Source organism: Chanodichthys erythropterus, chromosome 10 (genome assembly GCF_024489055.1).
Source record: "Chanodichthys erythropterus isolate Z2021 chromosome 10, ASM2448905v1, whole genome shotgun sequence".
Taxonomy (NCBI): domain Eukaryota; kingdom Metazoa; phylum Chordata; class Actinopteri; order Cypriniformes; family Xenocyprididae; genus Chanodichthys; species Chanodichthys erythropterus.
In genome coordinates this window covers 24,803,986-24,823,589 of record NC_090230.1, presented here as the reverse complement: position 1 = coordinate 24,823,589, position 19,604 = coordinate 24,803,986, and the positions used below count along the sequence as shown (strand labels likewise).

At 36.0% G+C, this 19,604-nt stretch overlaps 2 protein-coding genes across 9 annotated transcripts; one reads left to right on the top strand and one right to left on the bottom strand.

Annotated features, from left to right (window-relative positions):
- The first annotated feature begins 1,679 nt into the window (after positions 1 to 1,679).
- LOC137028027 (CD48 antigen-like) lies at positions 1,680 to 5,959 on the top strand. The gene is made up of 4 exons (XM_067396726.1): positions 1,680 to 1,756; positions 4,271 to 4,591; positions 4,669 to 4,962; positions 5,047 to 5,959. The coding sequence occupies exons 1-4, from the start codon at positions 1,708 to 1,710 to the stop codon at positions 5,196 to 5,198; spliced, it is 816 nt and encodes a 271-aa protein (XP_067252827.1). The 5' UTR covers positions 1,680 to 1,707; the 3' UTR covers positions 5,199 to 5,959.
- A 1,018-nt stretch (positions 5,960 to 6,977) lies between these two features.
- On the bottom strand, positions 6,978 to 18,898 carry LOC137028023 (uncharacterized). 8 transcript variants are annotated; one of them, XM_067396712.1, is made up of 12 exons: positions 18,558 to 18,898; positions 16,764 to 17,048; positions 15,703 to 15,990; positions 15,294 to 15,398; positions 15,090 to 15,128; positions 13,800 to 13,835; positions 13,680 to 13,721; positions 13,529 to 13,576; positions 12,337 to 12,381; positions 12,217 to 12,255; positions 9,913 to 10,275; positions 6,978 to 9,521 (listed from the first exon to the last, which is right to left on the bottom strand). In XM_067396712.1, the coding sequence occupies exons 2-12, from the start codon at positions 17,002 to 17,004 to the stop codon at positions 9,376 to 9,378; spliced, it is 1,392 nt and encodes a 463-aa protein (XP_067252813.1). In that variant the 5' UTR covers positions 17,005 to 17,048; positions 18,558 to 18,898; the 3' UTR covers positions 6,978 to 9,375. The 8 variants fall into 8 exon arrangements, with proteins under 8 accessions (XP_067252813.1, XP_067252815.1, XP_067252817.1 ...); XM_067396714.1 differs by having other exon boundaries at positions 12,217 to 12,258; positions 13,529 to 13,558; XM_067396716.1 differs by having other exon boundaries at positions 13,529 to 13,558.
- Between the last annotated feature and the right edge of the window lie 706 nt (positions 18,899 to 19,604).

Genomic DNA, 19,604 nt, shown 5'->3' with positions numbered 1-19,604 from the left:
CAATTTTAAAGGCTCATAAAATAGAAAAGCTTTATTTTAAATAAGCGTAATGTAAGGGTTTCTAAAAGTGTTTTCAGAGATCTCTCTATCTCTCAGTTTTTGTGCTTGAATTGGGGGGAATAATTAAAAGGTTAGTTCACCTAAAAAATGAAATTCTGTCATTTATTACTCACCCTTATGTTGTTCCAAACCAGTAAGACCTTCGTTCATCTTCAGAACACAAATTAAGATATTTTTGATGAAATCTGAGAGATTTCTGTCCATGCAATCACAGCTACATAACTACCAATTTAAAACATAAAATCATCATAAAACTAATCTATATTGAGCAGTTTATTCCAAATTTTCTGAAGAGACACAATCGCTTTATATGAAGAACAGATTTTATTTAGGCTTTTACCTGCATATAAACCTTAAGAACAAACCTCTTTCAGAAGCTCAAATGTGCTGCATAACACATATTTGGTTATGTCAGCACGTTTGAGCTTCCAGAAGAGGTTTGCTCTTGTGTGTTATTCAAGTTAAATTAAATCTGTTCGCTATAACAAGTGATCATGTCTCTAAACTGCTTGATTCCTATGGATTCGTTTTCTGATTTCTTTATTAAGTTTTTGAAGAGTCAAAGTGGTAGCTGCGTAGCTGTCTGCAGGACAGAAAGCTCTCAGACTTCATCAAAAATATCTTAATTTGTGTTCTGAAGATGAAAGAAGGTCTTACAGGTGTGGAACGACATGAGGGGGAGAAATTAATGACAGAAATTTGTGAACTGTAAAAATATAAATACACATAAATACATTTATTTTGTTTTTTTACATTTCCTTTTATATTTATTTATTTTATTTATTTATTTTTATAGACAATGGCCATCCAGGACATCCCTGGGATTGTATTTATTTATTTTACTGTGCTGCAGTTCCACCTGATGACCACTTGGGGGAAACAGTGACGTAAATAAGATCAAACTGACAGGTCTTATTTTGGAATTTGTTGATGGTAGCTATAATATAATAAGAACAAAAATAGCAAAAATAGTATTGGTAGTCTAGTTGGCTCAACATATTAGAAGATCAAAGAAGAAAGACTGTGTTTTTAATGCCCTGCTGCAAGCTCAGTTTCTGAGTCAAAGTGAAATCCGCTGTGGTCTCATTTATTTTGATCTACAAAGATATGTGGTTTTGTTCTGTTGAGTGGACAAATATGTCGTGTAAGTGTCTATTGTATGTCTCATGTGGTTGAAGGGCTTCTTCCTGTCCTGTGAACATTAACATCTAAGACGGTTTTCCTGTTACACAATGCAGGTTAACTGTTAAAGTAGTGAAACCATCAACAATAATAGGCTATTTAAAATGATCAGCACCTTTTACCAATGATCATTTACTACTATACAAACTGTAACCAATATGAGAACTTGAAGTTCAGTCACATTTAGACACTATAGTAATGTAAAATATAGTGAAATATCAGTAATTTTTTTTGACATATACGCTGTAACATTGTTGGCTGTCATAACTAATAATGAAAAATAAAACTTTTACCAACAGCTAAATTCATAATTAGGACTAGAATAAGTTTAACGTGCAAGAAGAACAATCATATCACAGTTAGTGTGTGAGCACATGGGTGGTGGAAAAGTGTCAGGGGGGAAATCACACTTGCTCACATTTCAGGTCATGTTCTCTCAGACCGTACAGCCGACTGCTGATAAAAATGCTTCACGGGTTTGTTTTCTTTTGTTTGTGCTTCTGGCGTCTCGTCGGTAAGTTAAAATGTGTTTATATCTTTTCAGTTCATGCAGTTTTTAGAATCGTGTAAAAGGCGTACTGTAGAAAATTACAGCTACCCAGCTAACAAAAATATGTTCTGAATGTTAAATGCTACATTCCTTTTCAGTTATCAAAATGTTATTTCTGAATTTTCCATTGAATGGTTTATAAATAATGCATTTGTGCTAATACTTTGAAAACATTAATTAAAGATCAGATAAACTTACTCTTAACAAGCGTTCTGTTACCATTACTGGAAGAATTTTTGTTAATAATTTTGAAAGAACATTGCCAGAAGGTTAGCTAAAGCTCTGAGAACATTCCCTGTTAGCTGCATGGGAAAACTATTTTCAATAGTACACCTTAGAGATGCTCCTGCTTTTGGTTGTAGTTCTCTCTAATCTTATCATTCTGTGGTGTTACTGTGACAATTTGAAAACAGATCTGTGATTTACAGTATGTGTGCATTTGAGACTTGATTGGCATTTGAGATTTGATATGCCCTCCAGACAGTGCTTGAAGTGGGCCGTTGTTGTGCCAAATTTTGACTCCCTGCCAAATTATTCCCTTCGTTGAAGTCGCTACCTGATTGTCTAATCCTAACCTCACCCCTAATCCTAAACCTACCAGTACTAGAGGGTAATAATTTGGTGGGGGTCAGAATTCGGCACAACACCGGTACAACCTGTACGCAATACCAGCACTTCTACATTTGAATCTTTATAGCGTACCTTCACTTTGTCTTGGGTACCGCCACTTCTCACATGTTTCCGGTGTTGTGCTGAATTCTGTCTGCCAAGGAATAAACAAAAAAAACAAAAAACATTCGGACTATATTTTTCACAATTCCGACTTTATATCTTGCAATTCTGATGTTATAGTATATATAAACTCAGAATAATGAGGAAAAAAGTCAGAATTGTGTGTTATAAACCCGGATGTTTCATGTTTTCCGTTATGTATACCTTGTGTTTCTGTTACTTGGACTTTTAGGTTGTATTCTGTCTGGTTTATTTCCTGTTTTCTGTTTCTAGTGCCATTTTCTAGTTTTCTTGTTTATTAGTTCCCTGATTGTTCCCAGGTGTGTCTTGTTTGCTTGGTCGGGTCTTGTCTGTTGTTGGAGTCCTCTTTGTGCTTGGATTGTTGTTTGTTTAAAGGTGCCCTTGAAGTTTTTTTAAAAAGTATTTTTTTAATATGTAATATAAGTCTAAGGTGTCCCTTAAATGTGTCTGTGAAGTTTCAGCTCAAAATACCCCATAGATTTTTTTTATTCATTTTTTTAACTGCCTATTTTGGGGCATCATTATAAATGAGCCGATTCAGGGTACGCGGCCCCTTTAAATCTGGTGCTCCACACCCCAAGAGCTCGCGCTTGTCTTAAACAACATAAAAAAAGTTCAAACAGCTAATATAACCCTCAAAATGGATCGTTACAAAGTGTTCGTCATGCAGCATGTAAGTACAGTGTTTATTTGAATGTTTACATTTGATTCTGAATGAGTTTGAGGCTGTGCTCTGTGGCTAACGGCTAATGCTACACTGTTGGAGAGATTTATAAAGAATGAAGTTGTGTTTATGAATTATACAGACTGCAAGTGTTTAATAATAAAAATAAAGACGGCTCTTGTCTCTGTAAATACAGTAAGAAACGATGGTAACTTTAACCACATTTAACAGTACATTAGCAACATGCTAACGAAACATTTAGAAAGACAATTTACAAATATCAGTAAAAATATCATGATATCATGGATCATGTCAGTTATTATTGCTCCATCTGCCATTTTTCGCTGTTGTTCTTGCTTGCTTACCTTGTCTGATGATTCAGCTGTGCACAGATCCAGACGTTAATACTGGCTTGTCTAATGCCTTGAACATGAGCTGGCATATGCAAATATTGGGGGCGTGCATATTAATGATCCTGACTGTTATGTAACAGTCGGTGTTATGTTGAGATTCGCCTGTTCTTTGGAGGTCTTATAAACAAATGAGATTTATATAAGAAGGAGGAAACAATGGAGTTTGAGACTCACTGTATGTCATTTCCATGTACTGAACTCTTTTTATGTAACTATGCCAAGGTAAATTCAATTTTTGAATCAAGGGCACCTTTAAATAAATCTGCATTCAGAATCTACTCTTACTCATTTCAGAGTTTTCAACAGCTTTACAGCAGAACAGCAAGAAATAAAGTCAGAATTGGAAGTTAAACTCATAATTGTGAGATTATATGAACTTGCAGTTCTGAGAAATACAAATTCTGAGATATAAACTCACAATAGCAAGAAATAAAGTCAGAATTGCGAAATATAAAGACGCTTTATATATATATATATATATATATATATATATATATATATATATATATATATATATATTATTTAATGGCAGAAGCAAGCCTCCATACAAATAGAATGATATATATAAATCCTACAACAATTTTAACTGAAACTAATGATCCTTCAGAAAGTTCTTCAGTGCTTTATGTGATTGACTGTATGTTTCAGGTGTGTTTGGTGTTGAGGCAGATGAAATCGAGTCGGTGTCAGTGATGGAGGGTGATTCTCTCACCTTACCGACTGGAGTGAAGAAAATACAAGAGGACGATCTGATAATGTGGATGTGTGGTGACGATTGTATCGCTAAACTCAACATATCCTCCCAAGTCATCTCTGAAACTAACGACAGATTCAGAGACAGACTGCAGCTGGACATTGAGACTGGATCTCTGACCATCACAAACATCCGAACCACAGACTCTGGACTTTACAAAGCACAGATGATTGGACATCAAGTTTCAAAGAAAACCTTCAGCGTTACTGTCATTGGTGAGAATACTTATAGGCAGACATTCTCTAAAAATGAAATTGAAATCACAAACTTCACATTTCTCTCATGTTTCCAGCTCGTCTTCCCATTCCTGTCATCAGTAGTTACTGTCCTCAAAGTCCTTCTTCACCATCAGCGTCCAGATGTGTGCTGCTGTGTTCAGCTGTGAATGTGGGTCATGTGACTCTCTCCTGGTACAAAGGAAACAGTTTATTGTCCAGCATCAGTGTGTCTGATCTCAGCATCAGTCTCTCTCTACCTCTGGAGGTGGAATATCAGGATAAAAACACCTACAGCTGTGTGCTGAACAATCCCATCAGCAACCAGACTCAACATCTGGACATCACTCACCTCTGTCACACATGTGCAGGTAGCATCAAACCATCACTTCAACAGCAAATCAGCAACATACTAATAATCATTTCATATATTAATATTTTCTGTTCTTTTTCAGCTTCAGAATGTGTCCACTGTTGTGGTTCAACTGAAGCTGTGATCCGATTGGTCCTTTCTGCTCTGGTGGGCGTGGCTACTGTTGGTGTTCTGGTTTATGACATCACATCCAGAAGAGCTGAACAGAAAAATCGAGCTCCGAAATCAAACTGATTTACTATAACAAGAATTTTAAAAGAATATCATCAGTAAAACATTTTTCTCTCTATTTTTTATGTTTTGCATAATATTAGGAGAAATCATTTTAGTACTCTATAAATGCCCTCTAAAACAACATGGCATGCAGCTCATGAGTCTTGTGTAATCATCTTTTTTTTGCCAAATGCTTACTAAACATTTTCTTCTGTTTGTGTGGTCTGGTATTGTAGGTAGCAGATCTGTTTCTGTGGCCTGTCAGCATGAAAGTGTTTCTCAGGAAGTGTTTAGATTTGCAAACCTGTGACTTCTGAAGAAGCTGTCCTTTAGTGTCAGGACATTACCCTTAAATGTTGTTACCCACAGTGTTTTCTCAGTTAAGCTACAGGTGTTAAACGTTTGAACTTTACACACCTTTGTTTGAGAAACCAGTTTACTTTTTAAGCCACCCTCAGTAAAACTCTTGTCTGGTAGATTGACTCCTGTTCTTTTACTGAAATCTTGCTTTATTTATTACATTATATACAGTACATTCCTGGCGTGATACTTTCTCTAGTGCACTTGACTTGGTCTTTCAACACAACTGATGCACCATTAGTGTAAGTACAAGTAATAGTGGGAAGTGCCTATGAAAGATGATTGAGGGTGATTATGGAATTATGTGTTTATCACTGAGAGACTTATTTTAATAATGTCATTTAATGTTTCCCTTTGAATTAAATGTAGAAAATAATTGTAACAATCAGAGCATTTGTGCTATTACAATATGATCTCTTAAAGAACAGAACGTTTACATAACGTTAGCCGTAATGATTCATTAAAAACACATTAGCCTCTGAGAAGAATGCATGTCTTTGTCTTTGTGAGAGAAGCGTCTCGCTGCAGCCTGAGATGGACATCCACCAACCCGGCCCACATCCAAGTGTGACATCAGAAGCCACGCCCATGTTATTGGTCATGTCAATCACAGTACCTTCACCAAACACTGATCCCTAAACCTGTCCGTCACTGTAACCTTAACCAATGAAATTAGCTGTAAGGCGGGATTGCTGGTGAAGTGGTTTGGGGGGAAAAATCGTGCTTCCTCATTAACTTTGAGCTTTAAGAAGACTTAAAGGGACAATTCACCCAAAAATTAAAATTCTGTCATTAATTACTCACCCTCATGTCGTTCCACACCAGTTTATTTCTTCTGCTGAACACACACAAAAGAAGATTGAAGAATATCGGTAACCAAAGAGTTGATAGGCACCATTTACTTCTATAGTATTTTCTTCCAAACTATGGGAGTCATTGGGGTCCATCAGCTGTTTGGTTATCCATATTCTTCAAAATATCATTTTTTGTGTTCAGCAGAAGAAACTCATACCAGTTTGGAACAATTTAAGGGTGAGTAATGATGAACTATCCCTTTAATGTTATGAAGAGATGAGAAGCAAAAACAAAACAAAAACAATGACATTATTCAACAATATCTTCTCTTCTGTGTCATTCATCTACGTTGTTCATTATTGGCCGGCTCCTGCGTCAGCATCACACACATGCGTCATGCTGTTCACATTAACAGTGTCGGGCTTCAAAATCTCAAGCCCCATTCACTACCATTATAAAGCTTGGAAGAGCCAGGATATTTTTAAATAAATCTCTGATTGTGTTTGTCTGAAAGAAGATACATCTAGGATGGCTTGAGGATGAGTAAATCATGGGATAAATTTCATTTTTGGGTGAACTATCCATTTAACTGGTGTCTATCAATCAAATAAAAACACACAAATTAATATGCATATTAGCCTTTATTTCATTATAATATGCATTTATAACATTTTCATACAAATTTAACATGTACAGGCTAAAGTGTAATACAACTGCAAAATTCATTTTAAATGTGTTTACTGACTAAACAAGGCCCTGTAACTCTTAGACATATTTAAAACTGAAGAGTGTAAGTCCATAAATTAACTCCAAGTTTCTATAGAGAGGTACAGGGATGGTTTCTAGTTCCCGCCAAGATTATAGGGGTTTTATAATGCGCTTTTTAAATTTATGAGTAAAATAAAACCTGCAGTAAACATAACTTGATACTTTGACGTTTTGTTCTACAATTTCAATTACACACACTCATACTGAAAATGCTCATTTTGAAGCAGTTATGTTAATTTTTAAAAACATAAATTTTTAGATGAGACAGTTTGTATTAGTCGAAAAAAATTAGTTAATATTTCATAGTATGGAGTGTTTTCACAGTGAATTTAAAAAGAACTTCTCAAATATCACAGTATGTAAATAAACACTGGACTGAATATTAAAAACTCAACATGCTCACAAATATTTACACAAACATTAAAGGTGCCCTCGAATGAAAAATTGAATTTATCGTGGCATTGTTAAATAACAAGAGTTCAGTACATGGAAATGACATACAGTGAGTCTCAAACTCCATTGTTTCCCCCTTTATATATATATATATATATATATATATATATATATATATATATATATCTCATTTGTTTAAAAGACCTCTGAAGAACAGGCGAATCTCAACATAACACCGATTGTTACGTAACAGTCGGGGTATACGCCCCAATATTTGCATATGCCAGCCCATGATTGAGGCATTACACAAGGGCAGAACGTCTGGATCTGTGCACTGCTGAATAATCAGACTAGGTAAGCAAGCAAGGAAAACAGCGAAAAATGGCAGATGGAGCAATAATAACTGACATGACCCATGATATCATGATATTTTTAGTGATATTTGTAAACTGTCTTTCTAAATGTTTCGTTAGCATGTTGCTAATGTACTGTTAAATGTGGTTAAAGTTACCATCGTTTCTTACTGTATTCACGGAGACAAGAGCTGTTGCTATTTTCATTATTAAACACTTGCAGTCTGTATAATTCATAAACACAACTTCATTCTTTATAAATCTCTTCAACAGTGTAGCATTAGCCGTTAGCCACGGAGCACCATCAAACTCATTCAGAATCAATGTAAACAATATAACAGTATACAATACTCACATAATCCGACGCATGCATGCTGCATGTATGACGAACACTTTGTAAAGATCCATTTGAGGGTTATATTAGCTGTGTAAACTTTGTTAAGGCACTGTTCAAAGCAAGCACGAGCTCTGTGGGCATGGACCACGGGATTTAAAGGGGCCGCAGCATAAAATCGGCGCGTTTATAATGATGCCCCAAAATAGGCAGTTAAAAAAATTAATAAAAAGAAATCTATGGGGTATTTTGATCTGAAACTTCACAGACACATTCAGGGGACACCTTAGACGTATATTACATCTTTTAAAAACATAATCTAGGGCACCTTTAATGGCTATATGTCACACTCAATCTATTATATAAGATACAAATAAACCTGTTGCTGTTTATGTACAATACGAGGTTCATAATTGAGACTGGCATTTTGAGTCATTTTGGTCCAGAGATTAACATATTTTTGTGTATTGAAATGATATACTATATTATACTATAGCATTATATTTAGCAAAATATTCTGTCAGTTTAGAAGTATGTTGTCCTACCAAATCAAATGAAAAACCTTTCCCAGACAGCAACATAGTGTGGCCCAGATCCGGTCCACATCTGATACATGTGGATTAACTGGGCCGACACTATATTGCTGTCAGGGTTCGCTCATCAACACATAACGTGCATCTGTTTTTGCATATTGTCACAATACGTATCCTGCTAGAAATTTTACGTTCCTATATCATTCTCAGAACGTCCCCATTGGTGTTGCCGAGTACATTGCCAAGTAACATTCCCAGTACGTTCTGAGACAGTCACGATGTGGAACATTCAGGACGTTCTGGGAATGTTTAGGGGACTATTACTACAGGACGTTCTCTTAACTTTCCAAATGTCCTCTTTGTAACTTTCTTGCACAACCATAAAATAACCAAAATAGAACGTCCCCCTAAACTCATATCGGGAACGTTATTAAATAACCAACAGAGGACCATGTGGGAACATTCTGTTAACGTCCCAAATGTCCTCTTTGTAACGTTCTTAAGTGATCATAAAATAATCAAAATGGAATGTCACACTGAAGTCATATGAGGAACCCTGAACTGCAGCACTTTAATTAGCAAAAGAGGATGTTTTAGGAACGACGCTAATGTTCTGTAAAGGTTCGGATTTTTGGTCACCTTTACAGAACATTTAAATTGTGTCACCGTTCCCCACCAGACTCCTCATCCTCATTGGATAAAGGGTCCGTCGGCTGCACAGTATATGTACTGGTGTTGTTGGGGTCCTCTTCTGGTATCAAGGACAAATTTGTCTCATTTGGATCATCCATAACCTTTTGTGTGGAAGCTGTAAGAAAACAAAGAAACACAAAGTGAAAAGAGAGAAAGCAGCAGTGTTAAATAAATACTGTATAGCAAATTAAATGTTCGAAAATGCATCATGCGACTCAACACAGATTTCAGCATTAGGCCCGGCAATTTTTTTACATTACAACTGCCTGATCACAGATATATAATTATATCATAATTGTACATACAATAACACAAGCATAGAGAAATGTCCCTTTTAATATTTATTTGGAGGGAAAAAAATAAGAATATATGCTATTAAAAACACTACTATTGTGAAGTGCTGACAGAAACATTTTCTAACATTTATTAAATTTTTAACTAATGCTATGGCTGAGTTGACTGCATCAAAAAACAAGTCAAAATGGAAGTTGGCTTAAGCTTCTCACCACGGACATTGACTTTGATGGTTTTCGTAAGAGGATTTGTGTTGCTGGAGATCTCTAGTTTAAAATGCCCAGAGTCTTTGACTCTCATGTTCTTGATAGTGAGATTTCCAGTCTGATGGTCCAGCGTCAGTCTGTCTTTGAATTTCCCACCAGGACCATCCCTTAATGAGACCCTATTGTTCATTTTATTGCATACAGCAATGACAGTAAATAAGGTCGTGGAATCAGACATTCTGCGATCAGCATATTTCCACCGAAGACGATCATTTTTCTTTATTTCAGTAACACCAGATTTTAGAGTGACAGTTTTTCCTGGCTCCACTTTTATTTTCTTCATTTCATCCTTCCCATCATGAAACAAATCTGGAGGGGAAAAAATAAATATTCAAGAAAGGAATTAAACATGTATAGGTGGTATGCAACTGAGATTTTGTCAAACAAACTTTATGTGACTAAGGTCCTGTTTACACCTGGTATTTTAATCCGTCTCTTTTGTCCACTTTCAACCACTTCTCTCCTGATTTCTTTGTGGGCGGGTAAATGTACAGGGTTTTTTTACAGATCTTTTGATCTAATGGACAAAATAAGGTCATGCAATTTACATATGAACATGACCGGAGATGACAGAAAAACATACAGAGAGCATCAGCTTTCATTTCTGCCCTGACAGCCACAAGACCAGCTGAACCAGCTGCGATTGTATGTTAGAAATAAGGAATGGTGAGAGAACATTGTGCTGGGTACATTTTTCATCTTCAAACCAAACTTGGGTCTTCAGCCAACAAAGTGTACCTCTAGAAGTGGTCGAAAATGGACAAGCTCAGAACATTTTAGACCTCGTTTAAACCTGTATTTAGTCCACTTGCAATCTGATCAACCAAAATGCATCTTTTATTATTCCTTTATTAATCCATGGGAAGTCATATTGAGACTATAGTCTCTTTTCATATCTTAAAAAGTTAGTTCGCCCAAAAATGAAAGTCATTAATTACTCACCATCATGTCGTTCCACACCCGTAAGACCTTCGTTCATCTTCGGAACACAAATTAAGATATTTTTGATGAAATCCAAGAGTTTTTTTAATCCTCCATTGAAAGCAACATAATTACCGTCATTCAAGTTCCAGAAAGGTAGTAAAGAAAACTGTAAAACAGTTGATTTGACTGCAGTGGTTCAACCTTAATGTTATGAAGCGACAAGAATACTTTTTGTGCGCAAAAACAAAACAAAAATAATGACTTTATTCAACAATATCTTCTCTTCTGTGTAATTCCCATACACTGTTTACATCCTTCACTTCCAGGTTCTACGTCAGAACACCGGCTCATTATTGGCCGGCTCCTGCGTCAGCATCACACACATGCGTCGTGGTGCTCACGTGATCAGCTTTGGCCAATATTGAGCCGGCGTTCTGACTTAAAACACGGAAGTGCAAGACGTAAACAGCGTAGGAGACTGACAAGGTAGAGACGAATTTGTTGAATAAAGTTGTTATTTTTTATTTATTTTTTTGCACACAAAAAGTATTCTCCGTCGCTTCATAACATTAAAGGGATAGTTCACCCAAAAATGAAAATTTGATGTTTATCTGCTTACCCCCAGGGCATCCAAGATCATTTCGTGTCTTAGGACATCAATGTGTCGTCACGAGCCGCAGGGTTTAATTTGGACTTGTCTGTGCATGTTTTTTGACTCTTATTGTTCGAGTTCCCATTCACTCCCATTATTTGACTGACAGACGGCAACGGTTGGAGTTAAAAATCATCATTTGTGTTCTACTGAAGAAACAAAGTCACCTACATCTTGGATGCCCTGGGGGTAAGCAGATAAACATCTAATTTTCATTTTTGGGTAAACTATCCCTTTAAGGATGAACCACTGCAGTCACGTCGACTGTTTTAACAATGTCTACTTTTCTGGACCTTAAATGTGGTAATTTCATTGCTTTCAATGGAGAAAAAACCTCTTGGATTTTATCAGAAATATCTTAATTTGTGTTCCGAAGATGAACAAAGGTCTTACGGGTGCATGAGGGTGAGTAATTAATGACAGAAATTTCATTTTTGGGTGAACTAACCCTTTGATATCAGGGCCTAAGGTGCCTGTGATATTTTAAATGATAAGATCATCTTTGAGGATGCATAACACAAGCATTGGTAAAGATGCTCACAGTGGTGTTGTAAGGCAGGTGTATCACTAGATTTCATTATCTTCATTATCACCCGTTCAAACAATAATCACATTTTTCTTTCTGATCATTCGTAACAGACAATGAAAATGCACATTGTTTTACAGTAACTTACAGTTTGGTAAATCTCGCTCCTCATCAGGTATTTTCAGATCTGCTGAAGACAAAGATTTTAATCTGATTGGTACTCAAACACACAGAGAGATTCAGTACACAAAGTAATGCAACATCTTACCATTGTTTGGGTTATCAACTTTGTCAACTTTATCAAGAACTGGACCTGTTCAAACAATCATCAGACATGATTCAATGAAACATCAATTGCATCTTGTGGTTTCAGAGTTGTACTTTATTGCCTTTTTGTTTTTGCTCAGAACAGAATTTATTTCCCCAGTGTTCAACTTAGTTTTCCTACAGTGAAGTATCCTCTCTCTCTCTCTCTCTCTCTGTTATTCTAAATGCTATATGTAATAAAATAAAGTTTCAACTACGGTAAAGAACAGGCTCCCTTTCAATTCACTAGTTTGAATTTGAAGTGAATTGGCCACAGCACACAGGAAGTTTCATTGGAATTAAAGGAAGTGGAACTTACCGAAATTCTGAGGAATTCAACAATGGCATTCTGGGAAATTAAGTGTACTTTTTACACATTCCCTGCACTTTTCATTTCCACACAAGAGGTCTCTTTTCCCCTAATATTTACTATCTGCATCAAGTGTATAAAGGGGTTAGTTAATCTAAAAAAAGTCATCATTCAACCATTCTCAAGTCATTCTAAACTCATGACTTTTTCCATGGAACACAAAGTGTATATAGATAATAACAGTAGATATAATAACATAGTAGCCTATATACAGTATGTGTGTGCTACATATAACAAGGCTTCTGATGTCATATAACTGTGTGTGAAGATCTTGTTTAACTTAAACGTATTTATCTTAATATCTTTCCATATGGATCATAAAATGGCACTTTTCCCTCACAGACCTTCAGTTCTCACTTGTCTTCATTAAACCCGAGGCAGCAACTTATGGCAACATATTTGGTATAAGAGCTACAGCAGAGGTGAAGATTGTCAGTGGACATCTTACATTCTGCTCTGCTCTTGTACTTGTACTGAAATATAGCATGTAAATGATAACCAATACATAAGAACTAATTTTATAAATGGACAGATAAAAAGTTAATTTTAGCACAAACATGACTCTACAAACACAAAATCCTATGCTGTTGGTTTAAAACTCTGTCAAACTGATTCAAAACAATGGAGCATTTCACAAATATCTCTCCTACTGGACATTTGTCCAGTAAAAGACAGATCTTAATCTGTATTAAAGGCTGATTTTGTTTATTATTATTATTATTATTTATTTATTTATTTTAAACAAACAAAAGCACACAGTGGACACAGTATTTCAATATCTTACCATTAATAAGTGGATGACACTCTTCCTGACCTGTTTGAACAATAATCACTGATTTTTATTATTATTATTATTATTATTTATTTATTAGTTGTTATTTCTGATTACTTGTAACAGACAATGAAAAAACACACACTGTTTTACAGTAACTTACTGTTTGGTAAAGCTCTCTCCTGAACAGGCATTTTTAGATCTGCTGAAGACAAAGATTTTAATCTGATTTGGACTCAAACACACAGAGAGATCCAGTTAACAAAATAATGCAACATCTTACCATTATTTGGGTTATCAACTTCTTCAACTTCTGGACCTGTTCAAACAATCATCAGACTTGATTCAGTTAAACATACCAATTGTCAGTGGAATACAAATATGAGGTAATAGAGGAAACAAGAAACATTTCTAGTTTAAACATTCTTCAGACTTTCCTATTTGAATCCAATAAGTATCAGATGCAAATTAAACAACAACTGGTTTTTGATCATTAAATATGGGTAAAATTCAACAAATTGAATATGGAGCTGCTTTGAGATCCCCATATCTATAAGTCTGAACTATATATGGCATTGAAAATTAAGATTTGAAAAGAAAAGTTTATTAAGAATGAGAATCTAGAAGGATATTAAGATATCTTAAATACTTTTAGAGTTACAGGCATGCAAACTTTGGAAGAGGAATATTTATGGCACTCAAGTATGTTCCATGCAATTGAGATGATAGAAAAACACGAGATACATTTCTAGTTTCAACATTATTTGTTCTTCATATATTCATCTTTAAAAGAAAAAAGTATCAGCTGTATGCAATGTGACCCACATTTGGTTTTTGACTACTAAAAATGTGTTCAATTGACCAATTTACTCATGGAGCCGCATTAAGATCTCCGTATCTCTGGGATTGAACCATTGAGGGCCTTCAAAATGAAGATACCAAAAGCAAAGCTTATTAAGAACCAGAATCTAGAAGGATATTAAGATATATTTAATACTTGTTGAGTTACAGGCATGCAAATTTGAGGCAGTGTTTTTTTTGTTTTGTTTTTTTTTGCTATTTTTGAACTGTCACTGTTGGCATATAATGAAACAAAGATGGCTAAAGTCAACAGATTTTACTAACAGACCTACCGATCTCTGTGCAAAAAAAATAAAATACATCTTTCTAAAGTCATTTTACACCCTTGTAAGTTGGCTCCAAATCTCAGGTGAAAATTGTCATTTTGACCCCCCGCTACAAAATAGCGGATTACTCTGTCAATATACATCTGTGATATTTAATATTTTTGCTTTCATTAATATTTATGTTTATACAGAAAATTGAGCCGGGGACCTCTGGTTGATGGTCATTTAGTTAATCGACAGATTGTGGTTTGGACTAGCGTTACTAACTCTGTACCTTTTCAGTATATGTATTCCATATCTTGAACATTTCATCTCTAACTCTTTGGACAAATAATGTGTTGTCTTTAACAGAAATGGGTAATTTTAATGAAGCCATGTAGGATACATCTCATGCATTCAAACACAGCAGTCAGTATACGGCAATATATCAAGAAATAGGGCCTTACCGTTGTTTAGTGGAATAGCTTGTGGCTCAGGATCTTGCCCTGTTTTAAAATAATGACTTCAATTAAACAATGATGTAAGTCCAAGTAGCAGAACCATTAAATTCTGCCACATTCTAGCCAATTTTTTTAAATTGTGGTTACAAAGTTACATTTTTTCAAAGGTATCTGACCATTTTTATTGTATCAGCTTTAAATAACACTTACCCCTTTCTTTTGCTTTTTTAAAATACATGAAGAAACAAACAGCAGTTCCCCCAGCTACCAACAGAAGGGCACCGACACATCCCCCCACTATCACTCCTAAGGGTGCTATATGGAGAAGTAAAGACATTAGTTAGTTTACTGGACCTGGCAATACATGGTCAAAAAGCTGTAAGACTATTTGCTGTCAGGCTATTTTTAATATTATAGCTAGCCAGTGTAGAGCAGAAACTACAGAAATCGTAACTGCATCTGCAACTAACACTCATAATGCTTTACAGAATGGAGCAAAAACAAATATATCTGTAATCTAGAAAAATATTAAATAGTTCTGTGTGAAATACTAATTTTGGATCATTTCTATTATAATTTAGAGTTTGTAGGAGTACCATATTTATTTGGGTGTATATACCTGCACATGTGTGACAGAGGTGAGTGATGTCCAGATGTTGAGTCTGGTTGCTGATGGGATTGTTCAGCACACAGCTGTAGGTGTTTTTATCCTGATATTCCACCTCCAGAGGTAGAGAGAGACTGATGCTGAGATCAGACACACTGATGCTGGACAATAAACTGTTTCCTTTGTACCAGGAGAGAGTCACATGACTCACATTCACAGCTGAACACACCAATGAACATGATGATGATGATGAAGAACATTGTGAAGAGTCACTTCTGATGACAGGAACAGGCAGATGAGCTGGAAAACATGGAATAATAAACAGGTAAAAGATAATTTACAGTTAAATCTACCAGCTTTATATTCAGTTTGGTAAGTGAATCTATCACAGTCTCATCATAACATGCTTAAAGTGTAGCATTGCTGATTTTCAACCCCCTTTGTGTTGTTACAATGTCTGTAGTATATGTTTACTCATTCTCCGAGTTACTTTGACTGAGAAATTCACATTTATTTGTCAGCAAAAATCCTTTTGTGAAAACTACAGATTGTACTTCCACATTTTCGTTTCCCACACACAGGCTGTGTCCCAATTCAGAGGCTGCAAGGTCGGACTAAGCGTTGTTAAATGGGACCGTCTAGCCCTCTGGCAGACTGGTTGGGCATGGCTTTGGATGTGCCCAGTGCATTATGGGTGTTGCTATCACCGATATGGGGAGGTGTTCCCTCTTATGCCTCGCTTTTACATGTCTAATTTGAAAGTGAAAGTAAAATGCGTACAACCACACGGCCTAGAAACTAGAAAAACACAACTAATCCTATTATTAGTTCCCTAGGTTCCCTATTAGCACTGGGTTTAAATCCAAAATATTGCTAAAATCTTCCACCATCTTGTCTGTCAGTTCCTCACTCTCATGATAAATGAAATCTGACTCCTGCTGCTGATCTGTGCTGCATTGAGCAGACGTGTTCAGTTTTTAACTAAAATATTTATTTTAACGCAAACTCGTGTTAATTGTCGCACATCAAAAGTTTTGACAGAGATAATCCATTGAAAGACTTGAGCTACTCACCATAGACAGTAACATTAAATGTCTTGTGGGAGCTCTTCCTGACTAATTTATATATTCCAGAAAAATTAGCTGTGATGTTCTTGATGGTAAGAGATCCAGTCGAATGGTCCACCAGCAATCTGTCTCTAAACATCCTAATTTCAGAGTTCATAACTATGACAGTATCGTCAGGTCCAAAACTCCACACGTTCAGATCATCTCTCTGTATTTCACCATGTAGAGTGACTGAATCTCCCTCCATCGCTGATACTGACTCTATTGCATCTGTCTCAGCACCTGACACACCTGAAGAGCAAACAGAAATGGTTATTCAGAAAGAGATTGATTAGCAAAACCACAACAGAATCAGTATGTGAAATGCAGACAGGTGAAATGACACAGAATTTGTTTGGTCAAAGAATCAAAGTTTGTTCTGTATCAAAGAAAGGTGAGAATCATGCGGTAAAGGGAGTGATCAACTCCTAGTTTAGTTTATCAATGAATTAGGTGGGGTTTATAATAATTATCAATGAAAAAGTGGTGTATATTAGGGCTGGGCGATATATCGCATGCGATTGTCACGCGCATTTCGTCAGTAAAGCCGGTTCCCTGATTACCGCTAAATCGCCATCACCTGCTTTCAAATGGAGCGGCATTTAATAGACAGAGCCGTAGTTCACTGATAAGCTATGCAATATCACGTTCATTATCGAAGACGATTCATCTGCGATATGAATGCGATATTGCAAAAAATGCAATTCATGCTGTGTCAATCTGCAGACATAGTTATGAACCGTTTTATTTTGAGCATGCGTCTTCCTCTGTTTGTAAATACAGCCTTGCATTTCCGGGTCATATGTCAGAACGCCAGCTCCTGCGTCATCACCACACTCATGCATCGCAGTGCTCTTGTGAACGCGTGGCGGAGACTGATACGGAAATTGTTAGATGATAAATTTGTTATTTTGTTTTTCTGGTGCACAAAAAGTATTCTCATTGCTTTATGACATTAAGGTTGAACCACTTCAGTCACGTCGACTGTTTTAACAATGTCTTTAGTACCTTTCTGAGCATTGAAAGTGTAAATTAACTTCATTGAGCCATCGGACTTTATCAAAAATATCTCAATTTGTGTTCCGAAGATGAATGAAGGTCTTACAAGTGTGGAACAATATGAGGGTGAGTAATTAATGACAGAATTTTCATTTTTGGGTGAACTAACCCTTTAAATATGCTAAAACCACACTCATTCCCCTGATAGCACACATATCTCGGAGATAACTATAATGTCTGCATTTACATCTGCAAGATGTATTTTGTTTGAGTGTTTGCTCATCTGCAATTGCTCTAGGGCGTCTCCTGTCAGATGTCATATAGACATTTAGATGCTTTAAAATGCATGTAAAACTGAACTGCATCTCTATGCAGTTTGAAGCAGATGTTTTCCAGACTTCCAGATATTTAGCAGTCCTCTTAAAGAGCTGCATTTATCGCATGGATGAAGAATGTGTTTGAAATGCAGTTCAGCTGAATGATAACCTTAGCCCTCTTTAACATTGTTAAACTGAAAGAACGAAGCAAACTGTTTGCTGAAAATAATCATAACACTGCACTGAAATAAAAACTAATACTTAATACTATAATAGGCTATTAGAAAATAATAGCCTACCCTTACGTCATGCAGAGGTTTGTTATTTAAAAAAAGGCCACTGTGTAATTCGCACCCTGCAATTAGCCTATATGTGTTGATATTAGCCTATATGCTTAAAGAAACACGATGCGAAAAGAAACCAAAAGCAATAAAATACCACTTACCGTGTATGTGTAGTAATAATACGCCTAATAGTACAACATATCTTCATATCGCTAGTAAAAAAAGAGTTGAGTAAAATAAAATCTGAGTAAAAAAAGATGGAAAGTGGGACTGCTCCTTGTTGGGCTAATCGTCCTGTCAAAGCACAGAACTGATCTGATTTCTGAACTGACAGAATGCAACGTCTGACATTAATTTAAAACGACACTTAAACCCATTACAGACAAACTTTATACTGAATGAGATCCACTGGTGACTATCCATGTAAAAATAGTGAAAGGGGGGGGGAAAAAGAAGGGAAAACAAACATGCGCGAAGAGTGATATCAAAACTTCCTGGTGTCTTGGAGAAAGGAATACAGGGGTGCGTTTCCCAAAGCGAACTATGGTCGCAAGTTCCGTCGTTACCAATAGAGTTCAATGGGACTTACGACCATGGTTCACCAACGATGCTTTCGGGAAACTCACCCCAGGTTTGATCCCCACCTACTAAAGTTGTTATGAAATCGGGAAACTGCTATTACTGTCCTGCAGACACATGTACTTGTTTTTTAATCTCTTCTAGCACAGATTTCCTGAAGCTCGAGCATTTTCAGGGTAACTACATTTGTGTCCGAAAACGATAAACAGCTGCAATTTATAATGTTAATAGATTTTTTTTCAAGATGCATGTTTCGATGAAAACAATGACAACGAGAAAAACACGGATAGCCTATATAGAAATACAAACTTTTTTATAAATAGACAAACTATCAAACGCAACCATTATAATTTATATTTTTTGAAGACTATCCTGTTCACAGTTCCTCCACAAGTAACTTGTAATGTCATGTTTTTACCAGATGTCGCTAGAGAGCCCGAAACTCTGCAGTTCAGAGAGTTTGAAACAAGAATCTCAAAAGCATGCCTCTTGCCTCAGCCTCACTTGACATAACATGCAGTGCACTTTCACTTGATCAAGAACACCCCAAATTAAGTTATATCAATTTCACTTTTTGTCTTGTTTTAATAACTCCTTGCTATAGGCTACATAGTGAAAAGGGGATTTTA

Excerpts from the sequence above, each read along its gene's own strand:
- LOC137028023 (XM_067396712.1), bottom strand. The coding sequence starts at position 17,004 with ATGGAGGGAGATTCAGTCACTCTACATGGTGAAATACAGAGAGATGAT. Across the intron at positions 13,722-13,799 it reads AGTTGATAACCCAAATAATG|CAGATCTAAAAATGCCTGTT; the intron begins GTAAGATGTTGC and ends CTTTGTCTTCAG. Across the intron at positions 13,577-13,679 it reads GGAGAGAGCTTTACCAAACA|TGATTATTGTTCAAACAGGT; the intron begins GTAAGTTACTGT and ends AATAAAAATCAG.
- LOC137028027 (XM_067396726.1), top strand. The coding sequence starts at position 1,708 with ATGCTTCACGGGTTTGTTTTCTTTTGTTTGTGCTTCTGGCGTCTCGTC. Across the intron at positions 1,757-4,270 it reads GTGCTTCTGGCGTCTCGTCG|GTGTGTTTGGTGTTGAGGCA; the intron begins GTAAGTTAAAAT and ends TGTATGTTTCAG. Across the intron at positions 4,592-4,668 it reads CTTCAGCGTTACTGTCATTG|CTCGTCTTCCCATTCCTGTC; the intron begins GTGAGAATACTT and ends TCATGTTTCCAG.